The 12,304-nt window shown below is 46.8% G+C and overlaps 4 protein-coding genes across 4 annotated transcripts; 2 read left to right on the top strand and 2 right to left on the bottom strand.

The window, feature by feature from the left end:
- Positions 1-1,667: 1,667 nt before the first annotated feature.
- Positions 1,668-5,849, bottom strand: F4817DRAFT_324483 (ARM repeat-containing protein). Its single transcript, XM_049301645.1, has 5 exons — positions 5,387-5,849; positions 5,232-5,321; positions 4,885-5,166; positions 4,685-4,775; positions 1,668-4,635 (listed from the first exon to the last, which is right to left on the bottom strand). The coding sequence occupies exons 1-5, from the start codon at positions 5,513-5,515 to the stop codon at positions 2,303-2,305; spliced, it is 2,925 nt and encodes a 974-aa protein (XP_049163157.1). The 5' UTR covers positions 5,516-5,849; the 3' UTR covers positions 1,668-2,302.
- Positions 5,850-6,151: 302 nt separating this feature from the next.
- Positions 6,152-6,558, top strand: F4817DRAFT_311680 (small nuclear ribonucleoprotein E; the record flags this gene model as incomplete). Its single annotated transcript, XM_049300023.1, has 3 exons — positions 6,152-6,292; positions 6,358-6,451; positions 6,506-6,558. The coding sequence occupies 3 exons, from the start codon at positions 6,152-6,154 to the stop codon at positions 6,556-6,558; spliced, it is 288 nt and encodes a 95-aa protein (XP_049163156.1).
- F4817DRAFT_130990 (5-formyltetrahydrofolate cyclo-ligase) lies at positions 6,527-7,832 on the bottom strand. Its single transcript, XM_049297749.1, has 3 exons — positions 7,732-7,832; positions 7,398-7,683; positions 6,527-7,333 (listed from the first exon to the last, which is right to left on the bottom strand). Exons 2-3 carry the CDS (start codon positions 7,510-7,512, stop codon positions 6,678-6,680), a joined length of 771 nt encoding a protein of 256 aa, XP_049163155.1. The 5' UTR covers positions 7,513-7,683; positions 7,732-7,832; the 3' UTR covers positions 6,527-6,677.
- Positions 7,833-8,687: 855 nt separating this feature from the next.
- On the top strand, positions 8,688-12,115 carry F4817DRAFT_130948 (OPT-domain-containing protein). The gene is made up of 2 exons (XM_049297748.1): positions 8,688-11,023; positions 11,074-12,115. Exons 1-2 carry the CDS (start codon positions 8,850-8,852, stop codon positions 11,975-11,977), a joined length of 3,078 nt encoding a protein of 1,025 aa, XP_049163154.1. The 5' UTR covers positions 8,688-8,849; the 3' UTR covers positions 11,978-12,115.
- Positions 12,116-12,304: the final 189 nt, after the last annotated feature.

Raw genomic sequence — 12,304 nt, 5'->3', positions numbered from 1 at the left:
GGGCAACCGCTGTTCCTTCCTTTCCTGCAACGGCAAATTCACGGGTCAATAATCAAACGGGATAAAACAAAATTCAGTTTATCGAGGGTTCTAGCCCTCCCGTTTGACCCTGTTTCACCTGCTATTATTAATGCAACTCACCCAAGATAAAGTTTACATTGTACCTACAGTACAATATAGCATAGCAGTACCACAGTACTTAGGATAAACGAAACAGCAAAACATCATCAAAACATTCGTATTCAAGCTACAACATACGATATTTTGGCCCGGTGACGGTACGACCTTTACACCCTTTTGGCAAGTAGGTAGCTAAGGTACCCTGTGCGGGTACCTATTGTGGATTTTGTATTCTGATCTCTTTACGGTATACACGCCTTGATCCATGCTTCGTATATGTATTCGGTGTGACTACTCTCCATTATGCAAGAAACATGGGGAACATGAAGCCATGCATGTACGATCTTCACAATTTACACCAAACCTTGGCTTCTTAGTCTTTGTGTCTTGGAGGAGACCCGAAATCTGCCAATGGCCGTGAGGCAATTATTAGGTTGATATTAGGTAGTGTGTCAAATCTTTACCATAACTTATACCAAAAGAGCTGGGCTATCTCATTTTTCAAACTTTACTGTGCTGAGTATGCTAGCAATCCTGGCAAAATCCATTTATGCTTAGATGCCCATTGGACACTAGATGAGTCAAGCAAATTAGTTTGCCTTGATTTGAAGTCTACTGTCTGGGTAGTCACTGCGTACGGCGCCACAACTACATCTTGATCTAGAACTGTCCTACTAGGTCTTTTGGATAAGCTTGTGTGCCAGGGAGTTGCCTTAGGGCAAAATGCCCTTACTGCTAAAAGGAAAAAAACTATAAATTTCCGAGCTCAGGGCATCTCAAGGTAAACGTATAAAATGTGCGGCGGTATATTGTCCTAGTCCTTGCCATATTTGACGACCCCGACACTTCCGGCGCATGTAATACGTCTTTTTAGATATTGTGGTGAATGATACGAGTACCGATACATTCGTACTTCTAACTGGCGGCATCCCGGTAAAGATTGCCGGATCCCGGAGATGTGTCCCCACTAATTCGGATACGGAGGCGCGGCAGCGGGGCAATCTGGCATCGCATCATAAGAGGGGTCCACGGGACTATATACTTTACCTCCGAATACATTTTTCGTTTGAATTCTAAACCTAGCAACCTACAGTCACAGAGAGTTAAACAAGACTTTGTGGCTGGAAAACTTCATGCTTTATTATTTTATAAACGTTATTAAATACTGGTAGGATTGTCACGATGAGCAAAATACGGAAGGCAAGCTATTCTACATCAAAAATAACAGACTTGGACCCTTTTGACTACGAACTTAGATTTTTTAATCCAGTATGAACAACACTCATAATACATTGAGAGGTAGCCAACCAAAGTCTCTCCTAATACATCACATCCTTATGTCCTTGCTTTCCGTTCCAATTGGCCACATCCCACAACTTATCAACCCTAGTTGTACTTTTAATATAACTATATAAAAGATTAGCCACTGTCTACTTTACATAAGTAATCCCTCGGGGGTCGTATTTCACGAAATTACTTCAGTAGTTTAAGTTAAAGCAACACTTTATATATAAAAGACTATTGACAAAAGGATATAAAAACGCGACAGAATTCTGATGTGGAAGTCAATTGGAAAGTATTTAAAAAGCAGCGTAGTTATATTACCTAAAGCTTCATCACCATGTCTATATCGCACATGGAAACAACGTTATACCGTACCACAAAACCACCCACCAAACAACCACCAGCCGCACTTATTAGCCTCAACCATCGCCCTTTCTCTACATTCCACTTATCCCAGGCGATAAACCCCTTAGTATAGTATTGCATCGTTTTTACTAGTTGTGGGCTATTAAAAGCTGGCATATGTACAAACAATCTCTGGGCTATTTTGCCGTGGTGATCTGATTCGATCCGATCTGCAATCGCAGGGAATTACTCATAGGTAGTAGGTATAGGTATCTTTCTTTTGCACTCCCATATTCACTGCCAATCTACGCCACTATCGCCACCCCACGCCCGACAAAGTATGATTTCTCCTAAACTATCTACGTCGTTGACTGCGTCCGCGACCGCGGGTTTTACTCCTTTCCACAGTTCCACCAACAGCTTAAAATCGATAGCTGCGCGGCACTAGGCGAAACCATTAACTGGGATCCCAGCTGCTTCGGGCACGCCATCATCGGGTGCTTCCTCCCTAATCGTACTCGAGGGTAATCAATGCATGCAACACCTCCGATCACTAACCAGCGAATCGGAATCGTGCTCCCTCCAACGCCCCTAAGCCGTCTCGGGGCGCAACATATCTCCTTCGGTAAGTGTTGGTGAAGTCCTGGAGAATTGAGCGTATTTGTCGTACGTCGCCCGTATCATTGGTGCTAAGCTTCTCCTTAATCTTCGTCATGAGGCGATCTACCTCCGTGGCCGAGACGGTCCCCTCAGGTAGTAATCGGAGCGTTTGGTCTACCCACGCTGCCGTCTGATCGGGTAAAATCTCGAATAGTGTTAGCAGGGCACCACTAGCATCAGCAAAACAATCTTTCGGGAATGTGATCATCATGCCAGCAAGTAATCGCTTAATCAATGTCTCTCCCTGAGCTAGTAGGAGCTGTTTCACGAGAACCTTTAGTTGTTCAGCCACTGGGGCAGACATGTTGTCGTATGACGGAGGCGAGAATGCGGTACCCCATCCTAGAACATCTCGGATGTAATGAAGGGTAGCAGACAAAGGCTCACGTTGCTCTAAGACGAGAACGGAGAGGGCGGCTTCGAATACGGGACCGAATATCGATGATGGGATAAATTTCTGAGGGTAATATAACAATCCGTCGACAACTAGGCGGAAGAAGTCCTCAGTTACATCCGGAAGGTCCGTCGGTGATAGTGTACTGAGGAAACGGAGCACATTTGTAGCTTGGGCCTCGAAGAAAACGTATATATGCTCTGTCATAGCCTGCTCTACGTGTTCTCGATCATCAGAGAACTCCCGCAGAATAGCACCAGTAACCCATAGGAAACAACCTTGTTTCGACGTGGCGAATCCACTCGCTAGCTGATTCGCCATGTCTGGGAGGATTGGTGCCATGGCTCCCCTATGGGCAATCACCATGAATCTCCAGCATCGACAAATTCTTTCGCAGATTGGGGTAAAGTCAAGGAAATTTTCCAGGATCTTTGACAATATCGGGAAAACCTCTTGCCAATATTTCACTGCGGGATCTTCCTGGCCACGCGGGACAGGGGGCAGGACCACGACGCACTGGATGAAGAGTGTGATCAACTGTAAATGGTCAGCGACCGCTAGCTTCTTCTCTTTGTCTATCGCATTGTTGGCCTTTGCCATCAGCCTCTGAACTAAGGGGTCGCAGAAGAGCTTGAGTAATTTGAATATCTCGTCCGTCGGCTGTACAGATACTACCGTCGCAACGCCTTCGGTGATCTCTTCTTGGCTGAGCGTGGGAAGTTTATCCAGAACTTGGTCGTAGAATTGTTGAAGTTGGATGATCTGGTTGCTGAGGAGATGTCTACAATCCATGCAGAAATATTTGATCGCCATAGCGGCTGCTCCCATAATCTCTTTTGAGTTTGTGTCAAAAGAAGAAACGATATAGTTAAACTGGGGACTGAGAAAGTCTGGGTGGGAAGCTGTCCACTCTGTGTATCTACCCAGCACCATGATCGTCGCAAAACGCAGCTTCTCATGAGCTGGCATTTGGACCAGAAGGGGCATGAGTTGAGGTAGAACGGTTTCCTCGTCCTTAGTAACCATGCGACCCATAGCTCGCATAGAGAACAACGGGGCTTCTAGCTGTTGCCAGTGAGGGACTGAGGCACCGTTCGCCAGACCTGCGTATTTTTGCATCCAGACCTTGATGGCATCAAGAACCTTTGCCAGGCACTCGGAAACGCCCATGATCTCGCAACAGTCCTTTAAGGTATCACCCATGTGGTGCCGGAACTCACGGAACTTCTCCTCTGCCTCCCTGTCTCCGTCAAACAAATCCTTTTCGTTACCAGATACCGAGTCGGGATACTCGAGATGCTTAAGTAGAATATCGACTAGTTTCGCATATACATCCACGAGATCCACACGTGACTGTATATATTTATCTAGTACGATATACTGCTTAAGTTCGTACCAGAACTCGAAAGTGTATTCGATGACTTCTCTGTCTTTATCTCTTGCGGCGCACTCAAGAATAGCATCGACAAGGGCTCTGAAATGGCTGGGTTCCCGGGCAATGGCAACGGCCCACGAAGAACCAGCCTCGCCCAACAACCTGGTGAGAGCCTTGTATGACTCAAAATCTTCTTCTTCGGCCACTTTTTGAATCTTGGGCTGCAAAGCAACAACCCTCGGTAGAAGTACCTGGATGGTTTCTATGTTGTCATCTATCTCTCTAGTCTCCCTGACCATAGTCGAAATGCACTCGGCAGCAGCCGAGAAAGAGACATCACTCTCAAGGGCATTGAAGACGATGTTTAACAGAGGGGATTTGACGATCTCATTGATAGGAACCTCACGTAGCCAGGACGTTATGCATTCAAAAAGTTGAGGATTTGTCGCAGCTACCGCTATCCCCACATATTAGCTGTGTTCATTACAAGGCTGGACTGAACTTACGCGATGAGTGGGCATAATTAATCAGGAGTTGCACCACCTGTGGAGCATTTCCTTCTAATAGTTCGGCGGTTCTCAACGTGAGCTCTTCATCCTAGACGTTAACCCGTTAGACTTCTTATTCATTTCGAAACGCAACGGCAATAAAACGTCCCCATAGGAGAAGAGAGTAGGGGACGTGCTGAAACAACTTATCTACGTACTGTCAGGGTGATTTTTCGCCCCTCGGTCACCTCTTCTGGTAGAACCCTAAGGAAGTCCAAGATGCAGGCATGGCTTTCGACATCATCGCCAAGGGATGACACCACGACAGGTAGCACGTCTTTCCAGTCTTGCATCTGTATGGCTAGGATTGCTAGACACACACATAGTTGTACCCTGATCGGCTTCGGCCCTGGCGCAAAACGTTTCAAGAGCGCTAACAATTGAGATCTCACGGCCGGGATCTCCGGCGCAGGTACTTGGGTTGACAGGTCGTATGTTATCTTGTAAGGTGTTGTTCCGTCAGCTTCGCCGTAGGCCACGGTATAAGATCTTATGCTAGACTAACCTTCCCTCTCAGTGTCGTCGCTGCGAATAATTTGATGTCCGCTTCGGCATTTGACTGTAGTATCGTGATGGTCGTGGTCCATGCTGCCGACTGTAGCCCATATCAGTAATGACGTACGATGAGGACTATACGATAAACCCCGGCTGTATACTGACCGATTTCTGGAAGAGCTCTAGATATTCATGGGCTTTCTTCTTCTTATCCGAGTCCCCACCCCGCATAGTCAGCATAGCCTGGTGCACCTCATCGGGTCCGAAACCCTGCTGCGCTCCGTTCGCAGCCATGATGCGCAAGTATCGATTAGGTCGACGGCCGTGGGGTGGGCACGCAGGTCAGGAGCAGCAGCGGCTGTCAGTTTGAAATCGGTCGCAAAGTTCGGTGGATTTGAGAATAAGAACTATTATTGGGATGATGCACCAACGCCGAGGAATGCACCGGATAATACAGCTGATTTAAGACGAAACTTGTAAGCGGTTTAAATTTCTCGGCGAGGTTCGTAGGCGCAAGATTTTATTATACGTGTCGGCGTAGAAAGAAAGAGGGGCCAAAATAAGAAACATCAATCAGTGCTTTGCGGTTGCCATGTGAGCCTGAAAAAGGATGGAACTTGATTCATTCCGTGGCTTGAAAGGAAAAGTACGGAATATGGAGGGGTCAAATATGGATTTGTGGCTGAGTCATGCTGAGCCTAGGTAATTAAAGTGGACCGACCGATTGCTAAAGTTCCCAATGTTCCACTAAGCTTGCCAGTTACAGCTACCTCAGCCTTCTTTTCTGCCTCGTCCAATTTACTACCAAAAATCAAACAAGATACCTACGTTAATACGCAACACGCGCCATTGTTGTACTTTCCGATTCTACGTCCAGCCAACACGCCAACAAGGAATATCTAGTACTAACTCACACTCAAACACACCAAGATGACCGGTCGTGGCGGCGGTGGCGGGCGCAAGATCTTGCTTCCTCCTATTAACTTCATCTTTAAACTCCTCCAGACACACGCGACTGTCAAGATCTGGCTATACGAACAATTGTCAATCAGAATCGAGGGTAAAATTAGGGTGAGTCACCGGCTTTTCTGCTTCTTCCTATATCTATTTGCTCCTACTAATATCCGTTTGCCTAGGGATTCGACGAATTCATGAACCTTGTTATTGATGACGCGGTCGAAGTAAAGCAGATCACAAAGACAAATGCAGAGGAGAAGAGAAGACCCTTAGGTATGACTATACAACCGGAGTTAGTGTTGTTCTACGTGATTGACGGTTTTATAGGCCAAATTTTGCTGAAGGGTGACAACGTGTCGTTGATCCAAGAAGCCGTATGAAAAGATTAAGAAACGATTGCAGTCGGGAAATTTATTGGGGATTACGCTTTTATGCATGTCCACGAGGATACTATTGCGGATAATCATGGACGCCCAAACTTGGTCAAGGTGTGCTCATTTTAGTCTGCGTCGCCATTATTCGCAGACTCTTTGATTTGGCCATCTCCAAGAAAGAGGCCATCTATTGGTTGATCATGGGGTCCAACCGGAACAGATTCTCCCGAAGACGGGGAGAGAAGTTGTTCCTTCAAAGCTAGAGCATATAACAATACAGCTGGTCGACCATTTCGTGTCTTCTCTTCGGGTGAAGCAGCCAATGCATATCGATGGAGAAAATAGTCGTAGAAACCCTTGCCATGACCTAGCCTTCGGATGGCTTTAGACTCTGGGTCGACATCGAAGGCAACGCCGGGCATAATGATTAAATCCAGGGAGATATCCTCAGATCTTTTCCCATCAAGCTCACCCACGCTTCGCTTTCTTTCGTGCACCGTAGAGGCGTCAACACTCGGGATGCCCCACTTGTCTCTTTTTAGAGACTCGTAGTCCTCGACGTCCTTTAGACTTACCATGTCCATAAGTCTCGTCGGTCCATCATTCGGTCGTAAGCCGGATCTGTGTAAGTAAGGCACGAATACCTGCTTGCCCGAAGATAAAGCATGCCTAACAATTGGATCTGTCTGGATTTCCCCGCCAGGCATAGACAGGTAGACCGCTACTCTGTTCGCATCAACGTACGGTTTGAATTTGCATAACGAGTCGAAGACCCTTGCGCCTAGGTGGATGGTTAACTATGTATCTATATATGTATAATACTCTATTGTATGAAAGTAACTCACTCTGAGATAAGATGGATTCTTGCGAGAGGTTTGCGAGTCGCTGCTTCATTAATGAGCGAAGCTGCAACTTGGCAGCATTCAGAGCAGCAGAATTCATCTCCGGCTCCTGTGACATACTCTCAGAGCTATTAGAACCGAGCACAATCCGTACAAACTCCCCGCTGTGAGTTGTGAAGTCACACCTGTCATCTGACCCACGTTCTCCTGCGTTGAGCGTTTAGACTCGAACTCTTCAGCGGCTAGAAGGTAGCGACCGCAAATCGGAACTAGTGTTGACCGAGCCCCACTACATAACGAATTAGGGCCTATTCCGTACATGTCTGATCTATCTTACCTTAGGTGTGGCATCTGACACCTATTTACATATCGGTGATGTTCAAATAATGGATCTATATTAGACAGACCAACAGATGACTCTAATGTTGGTCAGGTGTCTTACTAAGTAACCTAGCACCGATTTACCTGCCTGCTTAGCTTCAGCTACAAAGCTTATAATTATAGAGCTTGCATGGTGCATGTATGAACTCATTTGAAATAATACATGTACCTGATACTCCATGCACATAGCAAGGGCGAACCAATGTCTATTAGGTACCTTGTAATAGTATACGGTACTAATGAAAGCATGGTTATCTCATGCAGGTAGGGATTAAGTATTGAAGTCATACATACATAACCGCCACCCGAAGTTCGCTCTCCGTACAGTATTAGAATATTATCTTTTTAATCTAATCCATCTCAATCTAATCAATCAATCTTTTGATCGTACGACCGTGTGATCAAAGGGATTATCGGCGGAGATCCACTTAAGCGAGGGTTGATTAGTGGCTGGAAGAGTCTCCATGTTAGGTACTACCTATGCAGTTATGTAGGCCGACTGCAGCGTGCTGAATGCTGCTACTACTCTGACCTGTAAAGCCTGCAACTTCTGGGCTCTTCCCGCTTTGGATGTCACGGCCGCGGCTAACTTTTTTTTGCCCTTGTTTCAATCCTGCTGTTGTGATACTGATACTAGCATTAAGCCCTTCCCACATACAAGGACTGGACTTCAACTCCGCCATCTTTAATTGGTGAATTAAGAAAAGGTATGTAAGGTACCACATTACCAAATTCATTGCCGTATGCTTAAGAAGAACTAGAGGCAGCAAGAGTTACCTAATAAAAGCACTGGAAGTAACAAAACTCGGGTAGGGTTCAATTGCATCCACTCTTTCCCGTTCAACCTCGACCTTTGAATAGCCCCAAATCCACCCCATTATTAATCCTACATGTAGGTACCTACCTAGGTATGCACAGTAGGCAAGTTACACTGGTGACAGACTTTAGGTTAGGTACCTAACATAGCCCGGTAGCCTGGGCACTTTCCGGATAGCTCGTGCAAATCCTGTTGCCCTTTCCGCGCGGGATGATATGACCTTTGTAGCTGCAGCTACGTAACGATAGACTAAAAAAATGCCTGCTGTTTCTTCGAAAAGCAGGGATAATGGGCCGCTTATATCTCTAGACCCCCATAGTGTCCACAATGACCACTCGCAGTCTTTCCCATTGCGACCCATAAACATCAATGCTTCTACTGGTAGCTCCGCCCTACCCGTCGATGTCTCAAACCCCACGTCGCCAACCTCTCCTCATGGTACAAATAGTGCTACCTCCTTGTCAAGCTCGACAGAAGCTCCTATTAGAACTCCTCGTTCCCCGTCCAGTACGAGCCATGACTCCGACCACACTCGAATCCACCCTAGCTCTAGTCGTGGATCAAGGATCATGTCGAAAGCTCCCCTCTTGATCCGTTCCTCGCCCGGGTTTGGAACGGGGTCATACGGAGCTGCTCCTATACATCCCAAGATTAGGGATCCCGATAGCGATGGCGAAGATCCGGCGTCGCCAACGAGACGAAGTAGCTCAGAAAGTTGCCGCTCCAGGAGGCGGTACTCTACCGACGCCAACCGCTCGGTAGGCCTCCGGGCGAGCGCATCCTCTCCCAGCCGGAGAAGAAAGAGCCTATCCGAAGAGATTGGAGGGTCAACAGTAGTCGGTGGCCTCGAGGGTAGATTTGGTGTTAGCGATACCGCTATAACAAACGGCATAGCTCCAGACTCGAAGTCAAGTAGCTCCGCTGTAGGCGACGAAGACGGTTCCGACGATGCGAACGAAGGAGACGACCCGGACCCTCCCGATAATTCGCCTTATGCTCAAGTTCGAGCCTCTGTCTCACCAACCGATAATACTTCCTTGTCTATAAACACCCCTCGCATGTGGACATTATCCACATTGTTCTCTATACTTGGTTCTTCCACAAATCTCTTCTTTTCCTTGAGATACCCTAGCGTTGCAATTACACCAGTCATAGCGTTGCTTCTTGTTCACCCCCTTGGTATTTTATGGGACTATATTTTAAAACGATCAGACGACCCGCCAGAAGAATTTGAGGCTGGCGTACGGATAGATAGGCTTACCTCCCCAAACGGCCAAACGCCGACCACTCTTAAGGAGAGAAGCCGCGCTGAGCGCCTTCGCTTATGGCTTGCCCAGGGAACTTGGAATGAAAAGGAGCATAGCTGCGTATATGTGAGCAGTAATGTATCTTTCGGGTTTGCATTTGCAACGGACGTTATCGTTGAGCAAACTCAATTTTATAAACAAGATGTAGGCATCGTCTACCAGCTACTACTCACCCTATCAACCCAGATCCTAGGTTATACCTTCGCTGGCCTAGCGAGACGGTTCCTGGTACGCCCGGCCGGAATGATCTGGCCTGGCACGTTAATGTCCGCTGCAATGTTTGCCACATTACATAAAGAGGAGAACAAGCCCGCAAATGGGTGGACAATAAGCAGGTGGAAATTCTTCTTCACCGTCTGGATATCCGGATTTATCTTCTACTTCCTCCCCGGGCTATTAATGCCAGCACTAAGTTATTTCAATGTTATCACCTGGTTCGCCCCGGACAATGTCGTAGTGGCGAATCTATTTGGAGTTGTCTCCGGCTTGGGGCTCTTTCCGCTCACTTTTGACTGGGCACAGATCGCGTATATCGGGTCACCCCTCCTGACGCCTTTCTGGGCCGCAATGAACGTCATCGGCGGTTTGGTGATAGTAATGTGGATTATCGCACCTATTGCGTATTATTGCAATTTATTCTACTCATCGTATATGCCGATTCTCTCGGCGTCGGTCTTTGATAATACTGGAAAGATATACGATGTCAGCAAAATATTAACAGAAGACTTTTATTTCGACAGAACAGCCTACTCGAATTATAGTCGGGTATTTCTACCGATCACTTATGTCCTCAGTTACGGACTTCAATTCGCCGGGCTCGTGTCACTCCTAACGCATACTGCTTGCTGGCACGGCAAGGATATATATGTACAATGGAAGCGTTCATTACAAGAAGTAGGGGATGAGGACAGACCGATGTACCAACCACTAGAGAGCGATATCAACGGCGGTACTACTAATGGAGATCAACCTAGCGTTACTAGGACTAGTTCTACTTTCGATGATATCTTGAGCCACGAAGATGTTCACAATCGCCTTATGAGGAGATATAAGGATGCTCCGATAACGTGGTATTTTTTGACGTTCATATCGATGACGGCAATAGGCATCTTCGTCGTTGAATAGTAAGTTTACCATATCCTTATTTGAAATACTTCTACTTACACATGTATAGTTATCCGATACATTTACCATGGTATGGCTTACTTCTTGCTCTCGGAATATGTGCCGTGCTCTTTATACCTATCGGTATTGTCATGGCTGTAACAAATCAGCATAGTAGTATCTATCTTATCTGTCAACTCATCTGCGGTGTCATTTTCCCCGGCAGACCGGTCGCTAATATGGTCTTTGTGACCTACGGTTATATCTCGTCCGCTCAGGGCATCAAGTTCGCAGCAGACTTAAAATTGGGACATTACATGAAGATTCCACCGAGACTTCTATTCTTAGTTCAGATGGTCGCAACAATCGTCTCGTCAATCACGCAGATCCTTGTCCTCAACTGGATGTTCCTTAACGTACCTGGAATCTGCACGCCCTCGGCCATCAACGGCTTTACCTGTCCGATCGCTCGAGTCCACTTCAACGGATCCATCCTCTGGGGCGTCGTTGGGCCAGCCGAGTTTTTCGGACCGAATGCAACTTACCGCCCTCTGGTATGGTGTTTTCTTATCGGAGCCGTCGCCCCGATCCCATTATGGTTGTATGGCCGCAATAAAAAGTCCAGCATCGTTCGCAAGATCAACTTGCCCGTCCTCTTCGGGTCTCTTAGTTGGATCCCGCCAGCGACCGGGCTTAACTTCTCGGTCTGGGCTGTGGTATGTTATATCTTCAATTACTTGATCAAGAACCGGGCAACGGCATGGTGGGCAAAATACACCATGACCCTCAGCGCGGCGTTGGATTCTGGTTTGGCATTCGGCATTGTTATTGTCTTCTTCGGGTTCATATACCCAGGCTGGATGGAAGGGTTTAGCTGGTGGGGAACAGATGTGTATAGACAAGGTTGTGACTGGCAGGCTTGCTCGTACAACACGGTTCCTAATGGTAGCCATTTCGGTCCAGATAAATGGTAGATTAAATTGTGGCATATATTATGATCGCGCAAGGCATGTATATGAAAGGCACGGATGGGATAGCATTGGCATAGACGTCTATCGTCTAGAACATAGAGCTTGCTTCAAAGAAGCTAGAATAAAAAGATCCGATTTGAGTATGATGATGTTTCTGGTGGTGATTATACTATACGAGGAAAATATGAAAGATGCTTGAAGCAGGTAAATGTATGGTGGTCCATTCATCCTGACTGTTGCGCCTCTGACCGCTTGGCCAACTCCTCGATTGTGCTTGGGAGAGTGGGAAGTGGGATATATATATGTGTGTGTGTGTGTGTGCGGTATGGC

The sequence above is a fragment of the Daldinia loculata genome (genome assembly GCF_022478755.1).
Source record: "Daldinia loculata strain CBS 113971 unplaced genomic scaffold F4817scaffold_3, whole genome shotgun sequence".
Taxonomy (NCBI): domain Eukaryota; kingdom Fungi; phylum Ascomycota; class Sordariomycetes; order Xylariales; family Hypoxylaceae; genus Daldinia; species Daldinia loculata.
Note: the sequence above shows the minus strand (reverse complement) of the source record. Positions and strands in the feature narration are given on the sequence as shown.

Bases quoted from the DNA above. Each gene is read 5' to 3' on its own strand.
- F4817DRAFT_324483 (XM_049301645.1), bottom strand. From the start codon at position 5,515: ATGGCTGCGAACGGAGCGCAGCAGGGTTTCGGACCCGATGAGGTGCAC. The intron at 5,322-5,386 runs GTCAGTATACAG...TATGGGCTACAG, and splicing joins TAGAGCTCTTCCAGAAATCG to TCGGCAGCATGGACCACGAC. The intron at 4,776-4,884 runs GTACGTAGATAA...GTTAACGTCTAG, and splicing joins GGCGAAAAATCACCCTGACA to GATGAAGAGCTCACGTTGAG.
- F4817DRAFT_130990 (XM_049297749.1), bottom strand. From the start codon at position 7,512: ATGTCACAGGAGCCGGAGATGAATTCTGCTGCTCTGAATGCTGCCAAG. The intron at 7,334-7,397 runs GTGAGTTACTTT...CCATCCACCTAG, and splicing joins AGAATCCATCTTATCTCAGA to GCGCAAGGGTCTTCGACTCG.
- F4817DRAFT_130948 (XM_049297748.1), top strand. From the start codon at position 8,850: ATGCCTGCTGTTTCTTCGAAAAGCAGGGATAATGGGCCGCTTATATCT. The intron at 11,024-11,073 runs GTAAGTTTACCA...ACACATGTATAG, and splicing joins GGCATCTTCGTCGTTGAATA to TTATCCGATACATTTACCAT.